The following is a 21,726-nucleotide window of genomic DNA, read 5'->3' as shown; positions in this document are numbered from 1 at the left end:
TTTTTTTTTTTTTTTAATTGTGCTCTAGGTGAAACTTTACAGAGTAAATTAGTATCTTATTCAACAATTTACACACAGTTTTGTTACACTGGTTGCAATCCCCGCGATGTGTCAACACTCTCCCCTTCCACACCCCAGTCCCCCATTTCCATTTGTCCAATATTCCTGTCCCTTCCTGCCTTCTTGTCATTGTGTTTGTGCAGGTGTTGCCCCTTGGTCTCATGTACAGAATTGAACTAAGAAGCACATTCCTCACATGTGTAATTGTTTGTTTTATAGACCTGTCTAATCTTTGGCTGAAGGGTGAACTTTGGGAGTAGCTTCAGTTCTGAGTTAAAAGGGCGTCTGGGGACCATAGACTCGGGGGTTCTTCCAGTCTCTGTCAGACCAGTAAGTCTGGTCTTTTTTTTTTCTTTTGTGAATTTGAATTTTGTTCTGCATTTTTCTCCTGCTCTGTCTGGGACCCTCTATTGTGATCCCTGTCAGAGCAGTTGGTGGTGGTAGCCGGGCACCATCTAGTTCTTCTGGGCTCAGAGTGGTGAATGCTGTGGTACTTGTGGTCCATTAGTCCTTTGGACTAATATTTCCCTTGTGTCTTTGGTTTTCTTCATTCTCCTTTGTGCATTGAGGCTTTGAACCAGGAAAGCCCAAGACATGCTTGGAGAGCTTAGTTGACTGGTTTGCCTGAAGAGAGGAGTAAGGAGCAAGGTCCTCTGGTCACAGAGGGCCTTGTACACCATGCCATGAAGATTTAATTTTATTCTAAACTTTGGTGAGAGCTTTTGAAAATTTTCAAGTAGGTGAGTGTCATCAAAGCTTTGTTTTAGAATAACATATGGCATCAGAAGAAAACAGACTTGAGGATGGGGACTTCAAAATGGGGGAGAGGAATCTGTAGGAGGTTGTTCAACCTAGGCCAGAGGTAATGAAGGCCTGAACTAGACTGGTAGCAGGAGGAAGTTGAAGATAATAGAAGCAATGTTACAAGTAATGAATTGCCAGGAGAATTATACATACAGTGAAACCTATGACAGTGGGAACTCAGGACTGTCTTGTTTTTCTAGGTCTCACAAGTTTTCCGCCTTTGACAGGGTGCAGTCACCACTTTTCTATCGCTAGCGGAAAATATTTTTCCTTCTCTGACAGGTTTCTGCCTCACACAGAGTTCTAGCTTTTGCAGGTTTTACTGTACATAATTATGATAGAATGTCAGAGAAGGGAAATGATCCTCTAGGCTTGGGTGTTCAAGGAAAAGTTTTAGAGAGAAGGTAGCTCTAAAAGATGAGGACAAGGTGGGGGTGTAATGATCAGAGGTGAGAGAAGCATAATGTGCAAATGTTTCCAGAAATGGTAATACACAAGTTTGACTGGAATGAAGTACATCTACAGAGCAATGGGAGTGAAATTTGAAAGACACTGGATTGCAGGTCTCTAATTTCTAGTTAAGAAATTGGGGTTTATTTTGCAGCCAGTGGGGAGCTTGCGATGGATTTTCAGTAGGAGAGTGAGATATAATTTATATTAGTTATTTGACACATGTTCTGCCTCGTATTGAAGTTACTATGTAAGTTTTTGGACACAAGATTAGCGTATTAAAGTTTGCCAGAAAGTACTCAATAAATTCTCATTGACCAACTGAATGAGTCATTCTGTCAAAAGCGGGAGCACAGGCCACTCTGTCAGTACCGGTGGCCTGACGATCGCCTGACCAAATCTGGCTCATCCGAGAGTAGAAAGCCCTGGCCATGTGCAATGACTCCGCGAATTGTGCAGGGTGATTACTGGCGTTTATTCCATTTTCCTTTCGTTTATGACGACCTTTGTTTCATTAAGTTATCTTCATTTCAAATCTTACAAGTAGGCAAAAACTAAGCAAATCAGCAACAACAAAATACTTCGCCAGTATTTTATCACGAGACCCTCTTCCCAGCGAGGTAGACCAAGGCGAAAAATTACCGGAAGCGGTGAAGACTGCCTGGGCAGCCCGTGAGGTAAGGGGGTGGGCAAACTACCTGGACAGCCAGCGCGCAGGCGTACTCGCGGCCGCAGCGCCCAGTGGTGGAGCCCCCTTTCTAGTAATTTCGCTATCCGTGACATCATCTTTGTGCGCCGATAAGACGCCTCTCAGAACCGGGATTATTATTTATTTGGTGGAAATGACAAAAAAAATGAACTGACCCATCCCGTCCGTCTTTGATTTTATTCTTCCACTCTGGACATGTTTACATTTTGGGTAACAGAACGCGAGCGGAAAAGGAAAGCCGCTGGAGCTTGAAGAGGCGACCGCCAGGAATGACTCGGCGCTGCCTTCAGCCGCGCTACCCGGCGTGCCTCGCGCGGCGCTGGCAGAGGGACGTGGGGGAGGGGCGGCGAGGACGAAGCGGCGGCTGCTGCGGATGTCGCTGTTAACCAGCGGCGTCTGAACAAACGACGGCTGCCGAGCGCCCGACCTGGCCCTGCGCTAGAGCCCAAACAGAGCTCCGCGGCCTCTCGCCCGCTAGGGCGGTCCTACGCCGGTTGCCACTGAGGTGGCGTGCCCCGCATTCCCCGCTGCCCGGGCCGGCCGACTGTGGCGTTTTCTGGCTCCCGTTCGCTCGCCCGCTCCCTCCCTGCCCGCTCCCTCCCTGCTCTCCTGAGTCACCGCCGCCATGGCCGAGAGTGGTGAAAGCGGCGGCCCTCCAGACTCCCAGGACAGCGCCGCCGCGCCCGACGGTGCCGGCGCCCCCGCGGCAGCTGCCTCCGCGGAGCCCAAGATCATGAAAGTCACCGTGAAGACCCCAAAGGAGAAGGAGGAGTTCGCTGTGCCCGAGAACAGCTCCGTCCAGCAGGTGAGGGCCGCCTGGGGCTCGGGCAGGGGTGGAGGTGGCGGCAGGACCTCCGCCCGCGTCCAGGGACGGTTTTGGAGGGCCTTGGGAGAGGGTTGACCGCGGAAGTGTCCTCGGCCATTTTCCTGGGCCTCATCCCAAATCCGATCACACCCAAGCTCGTGGGTTTGCTTCTTGGGACACCGCAGAGGTTTGTGGCAGGGCTGCGGCCTGTGTGTGGCACACACCAACGCCGCTTGCCTCCGCACCCTCCTCCTCCGGCGTCCACCGACCCTCTGCCGCCTCCGCCAGCTCCCCGCCCCCAGCCGCCTCCAGCTCCTCACAAAGGAGAGGGACCCACCGCCTGACTCCGGGCGGGGTGGAGGCTGGGCGGGTGCGAAGGTTCGCTTTAGCCTAGGCCGCGGTTTTGTTTGAAGAACACAAAAACAAACAAAAAAAGAGGGTTGCTCGTTGTTTTCGCCTGCCTGCCGTGTTATGGTCGGTTTTTGGGGTGAGAAGCACGTGTTTGTTTAGTTCTGCTTTTTGAATGCTGAAATCTTGCCTACTTTTAAAAAAACGAAAAACAAAGATATGCCGTAGAAATTGCTTGCAGGCACATCTTAAATTATGGTACTAGGCTCAAGGAGAAAAGTGAGTGACTCTTCATTCTTTGATGACATGCTGTTTTCTTGTTAGTATATTTATCCCTTCGATGCTCATCTGGGGTAAGTTTTTGTTTGGTTATAGGGGAACGATAGCGACCTACTCAGGTACTGGCAATTGCGTTGAATAAAAGAAAACAAAACGGGAGTTAATGGGGAGTATTACCCAGTAATTGCTTAAAGCCTGGCAGAGAAATTTTGCAATTAATAAGAATCTTGGTGAAATTCGACAAGTTGTTTTAGTTTATTGTTGAACCGTAATTCTTCATCCCTAGCAATCTCAAACAATGTGAATAGTTTATGAAAGGAAACAGTGAACTCCTGAAGTGTACCCATGGTAAATTGCCCCAGAAACAGTAAATGAATCGGGTATTGGTTTATCTAGTTTCAAAAGATGTGTTTTGCGAAGCAGTAGATTGTAGCATCAACCAAGAGATATTCACCACCAATTGAATCACCATATTGTTGTTTTGTTTTTTGTCTCCCAGTGCTCCTGAACATTTTGTTTTCCAGCATATGGGAGAGTTGAAAGAATTATACAGTGAACACCCATATGTCTGTCACCTACCATTTGCATTTTACTGTGTTAGCTCTATCACATTTCTAATCATTCATCAGTCCTTTTTATTTTTTGGGTGGATTTCAAAGTAATTTGCAAATATCTGAACATGTTACCCTTAAAAAGCACTTCAGTGCCAATATCATTAGCTTGAGTTCAACGTTTTTTAATTTTATTTTTTCAGGTAAATTTTCCATGCAGTGAAATATGTAAGAGTTCCATTCCATGAGTTTTGACACATGCATACACCTGTGTAACCCAAACCCCTATCAAGATATGTAGAGCATTCTTACTGAACAGAAAGTTCCTTCTTTCTCTGTTAGTTCAGTCACTCTCCCATCTACCACTGTTTTTGTTTTTTTCACCATAAGTTAGTTTTGCCTGTTCTAGAATTTTATAAAAATGAGATTGTGTAATAGGTAGTCTTTGGGTAAGGTTGTTTTCACGCAGCATGATGTTTTTGAGATTATCCTTGTGTGTTAGAAATTCCTTCTTTTTTGTTGCTTTCCTATTGTATGACTTTGTATGTGATACATAGTTTTCTATTGTGTGATCTTACCATAATTTATCCCGTGCTGAGTGTTACCATGGCTGTTCCTGGTTAGTAAAATCTTTTTCTGTTTGTGGACATATGCTTCCATTTCTTGTGGTTTAAATACTTAGAAGTGGAATGGCTGGACTACAGGGCAGGCATATGTTTAGTTTTATAAGAAATTGCCTTTTTGAAAAGTGTACGGTTGTACAGTCCCACCATTCTGTTCCTCTGTATCCCAGCTGACATGTAACATTGTCAGTCCTTTATCTATTCTAGTGGGTGGGTGTCCGTATTAAGTTTTGAAGCCCGTAGGTCTTCCTTCTAGGATTCTTATTTCATGTCTCCACTAGCCTGGCTGTTTTCAGCATTTCACTGCACAAAATTGGAAAGTAAGAGCAAATATTTCATAAATAGGGGAATTCATATAGGTCAATTTATATTTATGAAGATGTTTAACTTTTTGTAATAGTGAAATTAGAATTCTAAATTATACGGATTTTTTTTTTTTGGCTTTCCTGTAACCAAAGCAAAATTTTAATAAAGATAAAAGACTATCTTAAGTCACTTTTCTGATGTCACTTTTTTTTTTTAATTGATAATTGTTTTCTGTTTTAGCAGAAAACATGATAAAAATTGAAGCTCACCACTGCACCAAGAACCTGAAGTCAGGTTGAAGTATGTATGGGCTCTGTAAAGGGAAGCACTTATAGGAAAATGCAAATATAATTATGAAAAGCTGTTTTTAGATGGTCTAGTTGTAAAAATCTACTTGAAGCACAAGAAAAGATCTGCCGTTTTGTAATTGAAAAATTTTTTAACTGTTCGATTTAAATCATTTGCCACATATTAAAGTTTTTTCTAACAGATATGAGTGATATTAAGATTTCACTGAGAAAAATGTTCAGTAAAAAATTAGGAAATACTTGGTCCTGAAAATCTTTATCTAATCTTTGGAAGGGAGACAGGTAAGCAGGATAGTATTTGTATGGCTGTGTCCTCATTGGAAACTCTGGTGGTGTAGTGGTTAAGTGTTACAGCTGCTAACCAAGAGGTCGGCAGTTCAAATCCGCCAGGTGCTCCTTGGAAACTCTATGGGGCAGTTCTGCTTTGTCCTGTAGGGTCGCTATGAGTCAGAATCGACTCGACGGCAGTGGGTTTGGTTTTTGGTTTTGTCCTCATGCGTAAGTTGTAAAACAGAAGTCATAAGGTGATTTATTTTCTTTTGGTTTCTGTTTGAATGTGTGTAACCAACACATAGAAACAAAACATTAATTTTACAGTGTATCATGTATCATGTATAGTTGGTATTTAATAAATGTTACTTGTTGGACCAAAAAAAAAAAAAAAACCCATTGCCATCAAGTCGATTCCGACGCATAGTGACTGTATAGGACAGAGTAGAACTGCCCCATAGGGTTTCCAAGGAGTGCCTGGTGGATTTGAACTGCTGAACTTTTGGTTAGCAGTCACTTAACCACTATGCCACCAGGGTTTCCTACTTGTTGGAAGTTCATGTTAAAGCTTACACTTTTTTTCTAAATTAAAATGAAATTCAGTTTTCACACAGCACTGAGAATCAATTGAGTTACTTATAAATTTCTACTTAAGGAAATTTAGAATATGGTGGCGCAGTGCTTAAGAATTTGGCTGCTAACCAGAAGGTTGGCAGTGCGAATCTACCAGCTGCTCCTTGGGAACCCTGTGGACAGTTCTGCTCTGTCTAGTAGGGTCGCTATGAGCTGGAAACGACTTGACTGCAACGGGTTTTGGTTATGCATGGTGACCAGAAGAACGGTGTATGTGTGTTTAATATTGGCACAAAGAATGGAGGAAAGCTTCCGTATAGCCTTTAACTAGTGTGTTTTGGGGTTTTGTGGCCCTCTAGATTATATTTTTTTTAGGTTATATTTTAAGATTTTGAAATACAGTTATCTGAAATATTCCGTCAAGGTTTTTTTTTTTTTTTTAATTTTTATTGTGCTTTAGGCAAAAGTTTACACATCAAGTCTGTCTCATACGAAAATTTGTATGCACCTTCCTGTATACTCCTAGTTGCTCTCCCCATAATGAGACTGCACACTCCTCCTCTCCACTTTCTATTTTCTTGTCCATTCGGCCAGCTTCTGACCCCTCCGCCATCTCATCTCCCCTCCAGACAGGAGCTCAGGCAGGGTTTTTTTTTTTTAATAATTTTTATGGAGCTTTAAGTGAACGTTTACAAATCAAGTCAGTCTGTCACATATAAGCTTATATACACCTTATTCCATACTCCCACTTACTCTCCCCCTAATGAGTCAGCCCTTCCAGTCTCTCCTTTCGTGACAATTTTGCCAGTTTCTAACCCTCTCTACCCTCCCATCTCCCCTCCAGACAGGAGATGCCAACACAGTCTCAAGTGTCCACCTGATACAAGTAGCTCACTCTTCATCAGCATCTCTCCCCTACCCATTGTCCAGTCCCTTCCATGTCTGATGAGTTGTCTTCGGGAATGGTTCCTATCCTGGGCCAACAGAAGATTTGAGGACCATGACTGCCGGGATTCCTCTAGTCTCAGTCAGACCATTAAGTCTGTTTTTTTTTTTTTATGAGAATTTGGGGTCTGCATCCCACTGATCTCCTGCTCCCTCATGGGTTCTCCTTTGTGCTCCCTGTCAGGGCAGTCTTTAGTTGTGGCTGGCCACCATGTAGTTCTTCTGGTCTCAGGATGATGTAAGTCTCTGGTTCCTGTGGCCCTTTCTGTCTCTTGGGCTCGTAGTTATCACGTGACCTTGGTGTTCTTCATTCTCCTTTGATCCAGGTGAGTTGAGACCAATTGATGCATCTTAGATGGCCGCTTGTTAGCATTTAAGACCCCAGACGCTACATTTCAAAGTGGGATGCAGAATGTTTTCATAATAGAATTATTTTGCCAATTGACTTAGAAGTCCCCTTAAGCCATAGTCCCCAAACCCCCACCCTTGCTCCGCTGACCTTTGAAGCATTCATTTTATCCCGGAAACTTCTTTGATTTTGGTACAGTCCAGTTGAGCTGACCTTCCGTGTGTTGAGTATTATCCTTCCCTTCACCTAAAGTAGTTTTTGTCTACGAACTAATCAGTAAATAACCCTCCCCCACCCTCCCTCCCCCCCTCGTAACCACAAAAGTATGTGTTCTTCTCAGTTTATACTATTTCTCGAGATCTTATAATAGTGGTCTTACACAATATTTGTCCTTTTGCCTCTAATTTCGCTCAGCATAATGCCTTCCAGGTTCCTCCATGTTATGAAATGTTTCACAGATTCGTCACTGTTCTTTATCGATGCGTAGTATTCCATTGTGTGAATATACCACAATTTATTTACCCATTCATCTGTTGATGGACATTTGGTTGCTTCCAGCTTTTTGCTATTGTAAACAGAGCTGCAGTAAACATGGGTGTGCATATATCTGTTCGTGTGAAGGCTCTTGTTTCTCTAGGGTATATTCCGAGGAGTGGGATTTCTGGGTTGTATGGTAGTTCTATTTCTAACTTTTTAAGAAAACACCAGGTAGATTTCCAAAGTGGTTGTACCATTTTACATTCCCACCAGCAGTGTGTAAGAGTTCCAGTCTCTCTGCAGCCTCTCCAACATTTATTATTTTGTATTTTTTGGATTAATGCCAGCCTTGTTGGAATGAGATGGAATCTCATTGTAGTTTTGATTTGCATTTCTCTAATGGCTAATGATCGAGAGCATTTTCTCATGTATCTGTTAGCTGCCTGAATATCTTGTTTAGTAAAGTCCGTGTTCATATCCTTAGGCAAGGTTTTTTTACCTTTAGAAAATGTCACTTGAAATTTCTGAAAAAACGTTAAACATGCTTGCACATAGTATAAGTAACTGTTGTTGTGTGCCATTGAGTCAGTGCCGACTCATAGTGATCCTGTCGGACAGGGTAGAACTGTGCCATAGGGTTACCAAGGAGCGGCTGGTGGATTTGAATTGCCGACCATTTGGCTGACAGCCAGTCTCTTAACCACTTCGCCACCAAACCAAAACAAAACCAAACCCACTGCTATCGAGTTGATTCCGACTCATAGCAGCCCTATAGGACAGAGTAGAACTGCCCCCAAAGAGTTTCCAAGGAGCGCCTGGTGGATTCAAACTGCCGATCTCTTGGTTAGCAGCCGTAGCACTTAACCACTATGCCACTAGGGTTTCCACTTTGCCACCAGGGCTCCATAAATAAGTGTATCGAATTTAATGAGCCTTTGTTGCATAAGGGAAATTGCAGCATTCCTTCAGGGTCATCATCACAAACATCATTTAACATTATATAGTATAGTATGAATCTAAAACTTCACTGTCCACTTCAGTGCCACCAGCCATGTATTGTCTACTGAACACTTAAAATGTGGCTAGACTGAAATGCTTTGAGATTGGTCCTCACAACTGGACCAATAAGGAACATCATGCTAACAGGGAAATGTTGATGTTGTCAAGGATTTCATTTTACCTGGACCCACAATCAACGCCCAGGGTAGGAGCAGTCAAGAAATCAAGCTATGTATTGCATTGGCAAATCTGCTGCAAAAGACCTTTTTAAAGTGTTGAAAAGCAAAGATGTCACCTTGAAGACTAAGGTGTGCCTGACCCAAGCCATGGTATTTTTAGTTGCCTGATATGCATGTGAAAGCTGGACAATTAGTAAGGAAGATCAAAGAAGAATGGGTGCCTTTGAAGTATGGTTTGGCAGAGAATAGTGAATATAACATGTACTGCCAGAAGAATGAACAAATACGTCTTGGAAGAAACACAGCCAGAATATTCCTTAGAAGCGAGGATGGCAAGACCTCGTCTCACATACTTTGGACATGTTATCAGGAGGGACCCAGTGCCTGGAGAAGGACATCATGCTTGGTAGAGGGTCAGCAAAAAAGAGAAAGACTTTCAGTGAGATGAAATGATACCATAGCTGCAACAACGGGCTCAAATACAGCATCAGTTGTTGAGGATGGTGCAGGACCGGGTAGTGTTTCGTTCCCGTTGTACGTAGAGTTGCTGTGAGTCAGAGCTGACTTGAAGGCACCTAACAACAGCAGCAGACTGAAATGAGATGTGCTGTAATTGTAAAATACCACGTTCTGAAAACTTGGTGTGAAGAAAATAATCTTACTAATAATTTTTAAATGTTTTACATATTGAAATATTTAGGATATGTTAGTAACGTATTACTGAAATGAATTTGACTTATTTTTACTCTTTAATTTGGCTGCATGAAAGTTTAAAATTACAGATGTGGCTTGTATTTTATTTCTGTTGGACTGCATCTGCAGTGTGATGGATTGCTTTTATATGGCCTTTCTTGCCGTGGTCTTTTAACTCCCACCATATGATTGGGTGGGACTGCAGATAAGGTACTTGTGGCCCACCAAGGGGTTTGAACAGTTTGCTTAAAATGCAAGTAAGGTGTATGACACCCTTGGGGTGGGGCAATGCAAATAAGGAATACGGATCCCTAATGAGGGGGTTGGTCCATTTTGCCATCCCATTAGGCTTAAAGGGAGACATGGGGGTGGACAGCTGAGAGCGATAGAGGTGGAAGACAGCAAGAGAGGAAGCACGGTAGTAGTAAGAGCAATAGTGGTATGGTGGATCTTGCTAACGCACAGAGCTAGGAGCTTTGTAACACTTCCCCAAGCAGGGCAGAGGTGAGGCGCAGTGGCTGGAGAGAGGCCTTCCTTTAGGCAGGGCTGAGAAGAAGCTGTCCTGATTGAAGAACTGTATCCTCTGAGTCTTTCTCATCCCAAATTGTACTCATGAGTTCTGTGAGATGTTGCAGCGAATTATAGAACCCAAAGACCAGGCGGAAAGTACTGCGTACCAGAGGTGTAGTTGTCGTTAAAGATGACGGAGTGGAACAGCAGTTTGGAAGAGTTGGACATTAGGGATACTTTTAAGTTCTGCCTCATAGGAACCCGCTTTGTGCTGATCTTTGTAAAAGAAATTATTCATTTAGCATTTTATCCAGAACGGTGAGTTAGAAATCAGTATAGTAAGACATACCTAAGAAGAAAAAGTTCCAGAATCAGTGTTTTATTTGCTTTGTACTAATATTGGATTGCTGAAAAACTTTTTATGTAACTGTTTTGATTAACAGATTGCTTGACTTTTTTTTTTTTTTTTTAAAACAGCTTATTCTAGTTAATCTGGAAACCCTGGTGGTGTAGTGGTTAAGACCTACGCTGTTAACCAAAAGGTTGGCAGTTCGAATCCATCAGGCACTCCTTGGAAACTATGGGGCAGTTCTACTCTACCCTTTAGGGTCGCTATGAGTCAGAATTAACTTGACAGCAGTGGGTATGGTACAGATACCTTACTAATCTAGTGGTCCTATAACAGAAATACTACAAGTGGATGGCTTTAACAAAGAAATTTATTCTCTCACAGTCTTGGAGGCTAGAAGTCCAAATTCAGGGCACCAGCTCCAGGGGAAGGGTTTCTCTCTCTGTCGGCTCTGGAGAAAGGTCCTTGTCCTCAAAGTTCCCCTGCTCTAGGTGCTTCTCAGCACAGGGACCCGGGGTCTAAAGGACTTGCTGTGCTCCTGGCACTACTTTCTTGGTGGCGTGAGGTCCCCAGTCCATGGGTCAGGCTGGAGACTTCTCCTGATTCACATAGCTACAGGGGCTGTCAAACCCAAAATTGGCAGGACAGATGGGGCTCTTGCTCACAGACTGCAAAGACTGATGAATCCCAAGATTGGTACGCGAGATGGCAGGAAAGCTGCTAGCTCAAGTCCCAAGAGCAGGAGCCAGCTGCAGGATCCAGAGTTAGCAAAAACCGATGAGCCTTGCCAGAAAGTCCACTTGTATTCAATGCAGGCCACACCCCCAAGGAAACTCCCTTTCAGCCGGTTGGCTACTCACAGCAGATTCCATCACGGAGGTGATGACATTATCATATCTCATCATGGAAGTGATCCCATTATCATACGATTGCCGAAGTATGTCATCACTGCCAAACTACTGAGAATCATGGCCCAGCCAAGTTGACACACAACGATCACAACAGCCTTACTGAAATATATTTTGCATACCATACCTTACAATTTCATCCTTTTAAAGTATACAATTTATTGCATTTTTAATACGTTGACAGAGTTGTGCAATCATCACTACAGTCAACTTTCGAACACTTCCTCAACCCACAGGGAAATTCTGTACCTTTTAGTAGTCACCCTCTGTTTCTTCCCAAGCACATTTCTCCTCAGCTGTAGGCAACTATTAATCAATTTTTTTTCTATACATTTGTCTATTCAGGACATTTAATGTAAACGAAATCATACAATATGTGGTCTTCGTGACTAGCTGCTTTCACTTAGCTTAATATTTTCAAGGTTTATCCATGTAGCATTCATTGTACATCTTTTTTATTGCCAAGTAAAATTCCATTGTATGGATATACCACATTTTATTTTTCAGTCTTTCAGTTAATGGACATTTGGGATGTTTCCACTTTTTGGCTGTTATGAGTCATACTGCTGTAAACATTCATGTACAAATTTTTGAGTGGCCGTAGTTTTTATTTCTCTTGGGTGGATACGTAGGAGTGAAGTCGCTGGGCCATGTGGTAACTTTTTAACTTTTTGAGGAACCGCCAAACTATTTTCCAAAGTGACTGTCCCATTTTACATTCCCACCATCATTGTGTGAAGATTCCAGTTATTCTACATCCTCAGTAACACTTGTTATTATCTGTCCTTTCGATTGTAGCCATCCTAGTGGTTATGAAGTGGTACCTCATTGTGGTAAAATGGCTGGCTTTTTATCACTTGAGCAGCAACTCTCAATGTTGTTTGGGGTCCCCAATACCCTTTTAGGGGACCATGAGATCAAAACTACTTTCGTAATAATTCTCAGATATTGTTTTTCACTCTAATTTTCTCAAAAATGAATAGTACACCTTCACAGAGGCTTTTGTAAGATGTGCAATGTTGCAAGAGATTGAATGCAGAAATATAAAAGAAAATCCATTTCTGTCTTTTGTTATGAAATTTATAAGTGATTTGAGTGATTTGCAGAAATTGAAAACTACTATTTTCCCTAGGGAAGTGTAGTTACTTTCATTCAAATGTTATATTAATATTGCTATTTTTAAATGATAATATTTTAAAGATTTCTCAGTTTTAATTTCTAATAAAGCAAATATTAATGGATATAACCCATATAAACAAGCTCTTTGAGGTTCTCAATTTGTGAAAGAGTGAAGGTGTCTTGAGACCAAAAAGTTTGAGAACTGGTGCACTGGAATAGTTACTAGGTTAAGTAGTATTTACGAGATTGAGGATTGACTCCACCAAGTTGCCATTTTCTCTGGCTTAAAAAACTAGTAACCTGCAGGTCAATCTTGCCGCCTTTCTGTAACGTCCCTCCTGTTTCACTCCCAAAGTAATCTCTGAAGAGTGGTCATCAGATCATGTCACCCTCTGCATAAAACTTTCTAATGATGTCCCCATTGATCTTAAAATATTATTACTGTGGGCTGAAGAGGACCTGTGTGGTATGGGTCCTGCCCACCTCTTTGCTGATGCCCTCTTTCCTCCTTGCTCACTTGCCTGCCACATAGACTTTTTAGTTCCTTGACCTGTTATTACTTTTTTTCCTGCCTCAGGACTTTGTATAATTTGTTCTTGCCATCTGGAATGCCTCCCACTTTTTGCCTATTGCCATTGATCCTTTAGATCTCAATACAAAGATCAGTTTTTCAAGGAAGTTGTCCTTGACCGTCCAGACTAGATTAGGCTCACCTGTTATATTTTCTCACAGCATCCTGTTTTTTTGTCGTAATGTTTTATCACAATATAAAATATTTGTGTGATTATTTGATTACTGCTTATTTCCTTGGCTATAGACGGACTGTGATCACCATTTTGTTACCAGAGCCTAGGACATAGTATAGGCTTAGTAGATATTTGTTTACAAATGAATCGACCATTTTGTGTAAGAGTATTTAAGAATAACTACTGAGTGTTGTTGTGCAGTATTGCATAGTGTCATGGTTCCTGCCTTCCTCTCATAGCTTTGTCTTAAACTGCTGTCCCCTTAGGGCACCATAACTCTTGACTGCCTCAGGATATTCGCTCCTTCTCTCTACCTACAAAATAATTCTTCTAGAACAGCCTGTCTTAGCTGGGGATCCTTAATCTGAACCACAGGACACCAAAAATTGTTTGAATGACCATTTTATCAATTTTTCTTAAGGATAGAACATAACTAATCTAATTTTAAATGCATAGGAAGAAGGTTTATTCTCTACATACGGTGAGGGGTGTGCTGGTGAATTTATCAGCCAGTTTACTAGGAAAAACAGCCTTGATTTGTAGCGTTTGTGATTTTCTGTGGTGTAAATACTTTCACCGGGACAGATTTCAAGTTAACCAACATTAGACTGCCCCACAAAGCTCTTGTACAGTTAACAGTCTGAGATGGACACCTTATGGAAGGGTAGGCACACTGGTGGGCCATATTCATTGTGCGCATGCATATGTGTATCTATGGCTGCTTTTGGGACAGGCAGAGCCAAAACTATTTACTGCTTAGCCGTTTACAGAAAAAATTTTCATGGCCCCAGCATTGTGGCTCGCCCTTTTAGGGCATATCACCCTGTTTGTTAAAACCATTCAGTAGAAATACAATGTGAGCCACATAATGTAATTTAAGTTTTCTAGTAGTCGTATTAAATAAAAAGAGATGTGAAATTAATTCTAATAATGTATTTTATTTAGCCCAATACATCCAAAATGTATTTTTAGCATGTAATTGATTAAAAAAATACAAGTTTTTTTTTTCGTACTAAATCTTTGAAATCTGATGTGTATTTTACACTTATAACGCAACTCAGTTTGGACTAGTTACATCTCAAGTGCTCAGTAGCAACATGTGGCTAAACAAAAAAAAACAAACCCAGTACCGTCGAGTCGATTCCGACTCATAGCGACCCTATAGGACAGAGTAGAACTGCTCCGTAGAGTTTTCAAGGAGTGCCTGGTGGATTTGAACTGCCGACCCTTAAGTTAGCAGCTGTAGCACTTAACCACTACACCACCTACTAAATTGGATAGCACAGCTGTAGAACCTTCATGATCTGCTCCCGACCTACCTCTCCCCCTTTATTCTCTACATTTCAGCTGTTTGTGCCTCCTCTCCCCCTCCCCCCCACCCCCAATACCTTTTTCATGCTCTGGGCCTTTGCAAATGCTACTTAATCACAGTAATGTAGTAGTTAATATTTATCGTATGCTTATCTTTTTTTTTTTTTTTAACATTTCACAACAACTGTGTAGAAAGTATTATTATTACCCATTTTTTAAAGTGCAGAAACTGAGACTCAGATTAATGGTGTGATAAAATTCATACACCTACGAAGTATTGGAGCCTAGATTCAAATCCTGTGACTAACTTGATTGTTCACACCTAACCACTGCCCCAAGCTGCTTTGAGTTTCCTCTGGCTGACTTTTCATCCGTTAAGTTCATTTAGGTTAAGTGCTAGATTGCTAACCAGTAGGTTGGTGGTTCAAACTCACCCAGCGGCTCTGCGGGAGAAAGGTGGTATTCAGCGCCTATAAAGATTATAGCCTAGAAAACCCTATGGGGAACTTCTATTTTGTCCCATGGGGTCCCTACGAGTAAAAATTGACCTGACAGCACCTAACAATGAGTTCATTTAAACATCAGTTCCTCAAAGGATGATTGGATTTACCATATTAGATAATTGGTAATAATCTCATACCATTTTGTGGGTTAGGGCTGTTTTGCTTATCTTCTAATTCTGCAGTACCTAGCATTGTGCCTGACGCATATTTACCAGTGCCAAGTATTTGCTGAGTAAACGAACAAATAGTGTTTTAAGGATTTATTTGCAGTATTTTGTACTCATACGGGAATATTTTAACAATGGGATTTACTTTGAAAAATATGATGCTTATTTTGTTTTTGAGTGCCAGCAGCTTCCACTATTAAAAAAGCAAATAGAAAACCTGGTTAGTGTTGAGTCAGTTCTTGACTCATGGTGACTCCGTGTGTGTCAGAGTAGAACTGCGCGCTATAGGATTTTTGGCTGCCGATTTTTCAGAAGTACTTCTCCAGGCTTTCAGTTCTTTCTTAAAAGACACCTCTGGGTAGACTACAACCGCCAACCTTTTGGTCAGCAGCCAAGTGCCTTAACTATTTGTACCACTCAAGAAAACCCCATTAAATTGAATTGGAAGGTTTTTTGGAAACTACAGTTGATATTGCCTAAATCTGCTGTTTGATACAAAAACTATTAGGTTAAAAAAAAAAAAATTTAGCATACTTAAATTACATTATATTGTCGTTAGGTGCCGATGATCATAGTGAGACCCTATGTACAACGGAACGAAACACTGCGTGGTCCTGCACCATCTTCATAATCATTGCTGTGTTTGAGCCCATTGTTGCAGCTACTTTGGCAGTCCATCTAGCTAAGGATCTTCCTCTTTTTTGCTGACCGTCTACCAAGCTAGATGTCCTTCTCCAGGGACTGGGTCCCTCCTCGTAACATGTCCAAAGTACGTAAGATGAAGTCTTGGTATCCTCGTGTCTAAGAACATACTGGTGGTACTTCTGAGACAGATTTGTTTGTTCTTCTTGCAGTCCGTGGTATGTTCGATATTCTATGCCAACACCATAATTATAATTAATTATAGGTGTGGATAAAAAATTAATATAGATTACCTGAATTTTTAATGGCTTTTGCAAAATATTTTCTTTAACAAAAGATCTGAACTGTTTTCTCCAGGTTATGCAATTATGAGGTAGTTTTATGTCCTGTAGATATAATAGCAGATTGCTTGGTTTACTGGTTAAGCAGCTGCTGCACTATAGGGTCGCTATGAGTCGGAATCGACTCAACAGCAATGAGTTTGGTTTTTTCGGTATACACATGTCTAGACTTCGGTGTAATAGCTACTGTTGAGTTTTTTTAAACCTTTTAAAGTTTTCCTGAAGACTGTAGCTTCTATTAGTTTTTAAAAATACAAACAGCAGTGAAAAACTTAAATTCATTGTGCATGTGTGACTTTAAGATTAGAAAATTCAAATGGTGTAAAAAAGAATCAAAGTTAACTTCTTTTTTAGTGATTCTGTCCAGAAAAGTGTTTATGTGTTGTTGTTGTTAGTTGCCATTGAGTCAGTTCTGACTCATGGTGATCCCATGTGTTACAGAGTAAAACTCCATAGGATTTTCTTTGCTCTAATCTTTTTTTTTTAATTGAACTTTTTTTTTTTTGTGTTTTAGTTGAAGCTTTACAGAACAAACTAGTTCTCATCAGTTTGTACACACATTGTTGTATGACATTGGTTAACAACCCCACGACATGTCAGCCCTCTCCCTTCTCAACCCTGGGTTTCCTATTACCAGCTTCCCTGTTGTCCCCTGCCTTCCAGTCCCTGCCCCAGGGTTGGCGTGCCCCTTTAATCTTGTTTCGTTCCATGGGCATGTCCAGCCTTTGGCTGAAGGGTGAACCTTAGGAGTGACCTCATTACTGAGCTGAAAGGGTGTCGGGGGGCCACACTCTCAGGGTTTCTCCAGTCTCTGTCAGGCCAGCAAGTCTGGTTTTTCTTTTTGAGTTAGAATTTTGTTCTGCATTTTTCTCCAGCTCTGTCCAGGACCCTCAGTTGCGATCTCTGTCAGAGCAGTCAGTGGTAGCTGGGCACCATCTGGTTATGACAGACTCAGTCTGGTGGAGGCTGTGGTAGATGTGGCCCATTAGTCCTTTGGACTAATCTTTCCCCTATGTCTTTAGTTTTCTTCATTATTCTTGCTCCTGAAGGGGTGACGCCAGTGGAGTATCCTAGATGGCCACCCACAAGCTTTTAAGACCCAGATGCTACTCACCAAAGTAGAATGTAGAACATTTTCCCAATAAAGCTAGATGTTCCCCAAGACCATGGTCCCCACAGCCTTCACCCCAGCAATTCGGTCCCTCAGGGAGTTTCGATGTGTCTATGGAGCTACCATGACCTTGCCTTGTACAGATTGTGCTGGCTTCCCCAGTATTGTGTACTGTCTTACCGTTCACCAAAGTTACCCCTTACTGTTGCCTATTAAGTGTTTTTCCATTCCCACCTCTTCTCTCTCTCCTAACCATCAAAGATTGTTGGGGTTTTTTTGTACGTAAACATTTTCATGAGTTTTCACAGTAGTGGTCTCATACAATATTTGTCCTTTTGTGATCGAATTATTTCACGCAGCATAATGCCCTCCAGTTGGCTATAATATTAATGGAAGCAGGTTGCCAGGCCTTTTGTTCTGTGGTACTGCTGAGTGGATTCAAACCACCAACCTTTAGGTTACCAGTCGAGCACAAGCTGTTTGTACCACCTGTATACCCACATATTATTTTCTCTTAAGCAGATGGGATCACTACCCACACTTTACTCTTTTTTTACTTTTATAATCCTGGCAGGTTTTCCATATTGGTGCATGTAGAACTAACTCATTCCTTTGTGTTGATACACTGTTATTTATTGGTTATTTCTGCATTTTTGTTTTGGCTTGGTTATTAAAGTTTTGAGAAAGAGAAAAAAATGTTGGCATATTAGTTACTAATTTAAGTATATTGAAATATGGTCAGCATTTTGAGAGAGCAGGAACCTTAGGATTGGAGAGACCTGACTTTGGACAAGGTGCTTTACTTCTCAGAATCTCAGTGGCTACATTTTTAACATGTGATATCAGATCTGCTTCACTGGGTTGTTTGGAGGATTTCATTAGATAATATATATAAAGTAGTTGGTTTAGAGTTTATATGGTTTACTTGTAATGTTTTTTTTTTTTCCTCCTGTGCTGTTCTGTTTGCCGGTGAATTGAGTTCTAAGTTTCTGGAGTAGAAGGAAGCTTCAAGAGCATCCTAGCATGTGAATGGATAGCAAGACATTTAGTTTACTGTTCTTTGTCAGACCTAGATCAGAGAGACTTTTTAAAAATAATTGTGCTTTAGGTGAAAGCTTACAGCTCAAGTTAGTTTCTTATTAAAAAATTTGTCCACATACTGTTCTGTCACCCCCGCCCCCCCCGTTGCAATTCCAGCAACATGACAGCACTCTATCCCCTTTCCACCCTGGAATCTCCTAATCCATTCATCTAGTTTCCCTGTTCCTTCCTGTTTTTGGGCAGGAGTTGCTCATTTGGTCTCATATTTGATTGAACAAACAAGCGTATTCTTCCGTGTGTTACTTGTTTTCTAGACCTGTCTAACCTTTGTCTGAAAAGTGGGCTTCAGGAATGGTGTATGTTCTGAGTTGGCAGGGTATTTGGGGGCCATAGTCTTGGGGGCTCCTCTAGTCTCTGTCAGACCAGTAAGTCTGGTATTTTTTTTGTGTGTGAATTTGAATCTTGTTCTACTTTTTTCTCCTGTTCTGTCCGGAATCCTGTTTTGTGATACCAGTCAGAGCCATTGGTGGTAGCTGGTAAGTAGTTCTTCTGGGCTCAGGCTGGAAGAGGCTGTGGTTCATGTGGTCCTTTAGTCCTTTGGGGTAATATTTTCCTTGTGTCTTTGGTTTTCTTCATTCTCTGTTGCTCTATGTGATGGGAGCAATAGATGGATGTTATTAGATGGCTGCTTACAAGCTTCTAAGACCTCAGACACAACTCACCAAAGTAGGATGTAGAACATTTTCTTCATGAGCTGTGTTATGTAGTTGACCTAGACGTCCCCCAAGACTATGGTCCCCAGCCCTCAGCCCCAGCAGCTCTGTCCCTCAAGGTGTTTGGATGTGCCTAGGAAGGTTCTATGGCTTTGCTTCGGTCAGATTGTGCTGACTTCCCCTATATTGTGTGTTGTCTTTCCCTTCATTGAAGTTGATACTGATCTACCCTCTAGTTAGTGATTTGCCCACCCCATCCGTACTCTCCCTTATAACTGTCAAAGAATGGGCCCCCCCCCCCCCCCGTATAAACCTTTTATTGAGTTTTTATCATAGTGGTCTCATACAGATTTGTCTTTTTGCGGTTGACCTGTTTCACTTAACATAACACCCTCAAGTTCATTCATGTCGTGAGATATTTCACGGATTCATCATTGTTCATCATCATTGTGTAGTATTTCATTGTGTGTATGTACCATAGTTTGTTTATGTATTCATCTGTTGATGAGCGCTTAGGTTGTTTCCATCTTTAGCCTATTGTGAATAGTGCTGCAGTGAACATGCGTGTGCACATGTCTATTCATGAGACAGCTCTTATTTCTCTAGGATATATTCCTAGGAGTGGGATTACTGGATCATATAGTATTTCTAGCTATTCAAGGAAGTGACATATCATTTTCCATAGGGGTTGCACCCTTTTACATTCCCACCAGCTGTGCGTGAGAATTCCAATCTCCCTGCAACCTCTCCAACATTTGTTGTTTTCTGTTTTTTTTTTTTTTTTGATTAGTGCCAGTAATGTTGGGGTGAGGCAGTAGTTTTAATTAGCATTTTTCTAATGTCTAATGATTGTGAGCATTTCTTCATGTGTCTGCTAGCTGCCTGAATATCTTCTTTGGTGAAATGTCTGTTCATATCCTTTGCCCATTTTTAATTGGATTATTTCTCTTTTTGTTGTTGAGGTGTTGAAATATTTTATAAATTAGACCCTTATCAGATATGTTGTAGCCAAAATTTTTTTCCCCAGGTCCTCTTTTTACTCTTCTGATGAAATCTTTTGATGAGCATAATTGTTTAATTTTTAGGAGCTCCCAGTTATCTAGTTTCTCTTCTGGCGTTTGTGCGTTGTTAGTTATGGTTTGTACTGTATGGCATGTATCAGGACTCCATCATTGTTTTTTCTTCCATGATGTGTATTATTTCAGATTTTGTATTTAGATGTTTGATCCATTTTGAGATAGTTTTTGTGTATGGTGTGAGATAAGGATCCTATTTCATTTTTTTAAAGGTGGACATCCAGTTACGGCAGCACTATTTGTTAAAGAGGCTGTCTTTTCCCTATTTAAGGGACTTGGCACTTTATCAAATATCAGCTGCCCATAGATGAATGAATTTATTTCTGGGTTCTCAGTTCTGTTCCTTTGGTCTGTGTCTCTTCGACCAGTACCAGGCTGTTTTGACTCCTGTGGCTGTATAGTAAGTTCTAAGATCGGATAGTGTGAGGCCCTCCACTTTGTTGTTCTTCAGTAATGCTTTACTTATCCAGGGCTACTTCCCTTTCCATATGAAGTTAACGATTAGTTTCATCTTGTTAAAGAATGCTGTTGGGATTTAGAATAGGATTGCATTATACCTGTAGATTGCTTTGGGGAGTATTGGTATTTTCACAGTGTTGAGTCTTCTTATCCATGATTCATGGTATGTTTTTCCATTTATGTAGGTCTCTTTTGGTTTCTTGCAGTAGTGCCTTGTGTTTTCTTTGTATAGGCCTTTTACATGCCTGATTAGATTTATTCCTAAGTATTTTGTCATCTTTTTTTAAAATTTTTTTATTTTGTCTTCTTGGGGGCTATTGTAAGTGGTATTGATTTCCTCATTTCCTTTTTGAGGTTCTCTTTGTTGTTGAAGAGGAATCTCTACTGATTTTTGTATGTTAATCTTGTATTCTACTTTGTTGAAATCTTGTATAATTAGTTTCAGTAGCTTTTTTGTGGATTTTTTGGGATTTTCTATATATAGAATCATAGCGTTTGCAAATAGGGATTGTTTTACATCTTCATTAGCAGTTTGACTCTCCTTTATTTCTTGTCTTACTGCTGCTCCTTTATTTCTTGTTTTACTGCTCTAAAAAAAAGCTCTAGTAGGACTTAAATGCGATGTTGACTAAGTGGCGATAAAGGGCATCTTTGTCTGGTTCCCATTCTCAAGGGGAATGCTTTCAGTCTCTGTTGAGAATGATTTTGGCTGTTGGTTTTGTATAAATGCTCTTTATTATGTCGAGGACTATCCCTTCTATTCCTATTTTGCTGAGAGTTTTTATCAGGAATGGGTGGACTTTGTCAAATGCCTTTTCTACTTTGAGATGATCATGTGTTGTGTTCTTTTGTTTTATTTCTGTGGTAGATTATGTTGATTGATTTTCTAATGTTGAACCATCCTTGCATACCTGGTATGAATCCCACTTGGTCATGATGTGTTAATTTTTTGATATGGTGCTGAATTCTACTGGCTAGAATTTTGTTGAGAATTTTGTCTAT

At 41.2% G+C, this 21,726-nt stretch overlaps 1 protein-coding gene across 2 annotated transcripts in view; it reads left to right on the top strand.

The window, feature by feature from the left end:
- Positions 1-2,109: 2,109 nt before the first annotated feature.
- Positions 2,110-21,726, top strand: part of UBQLN1 (ubiquilin 1) — a 67,214-nt gene continuing 47,597 nt past the window's right edge. For both annotated transcript variants that reach the window (XM_049896892.1, XM_049896891.1), the window contains exon 1: positions 2,110-2,828. In XM_049896892.1, coding sequence (XP_049752849.1) covers positions 2,649-2,828 — 180 coding nt within the window. In that variant the 5' untranslated portion in view covers positions 2,110-2,648. The remainder of the gene's footprint in view (positions 2,829-21,726) is intronic.

The sequence above is a fragment of the Elephas maximus genome, chromosome 9 (assembly GCF_024166365.1).
Source record: "Elephas maximus indicus isolate mEleMax1 chromosome 9, mEleMax1 primary haplotype, whole genome shotgun sequence".
In the NCBI taxonomy this organism is placed as follows: Eukaryota; Metazoa; Chordata; class Mammalia; order Proboscidea; family Elephantidae; genus Elephas; species Elephas maximus.
Note: the sequence above shows the minus strand (reverse complement) of the source record. Positions and strands in the feature narration are given on the sequence as shown.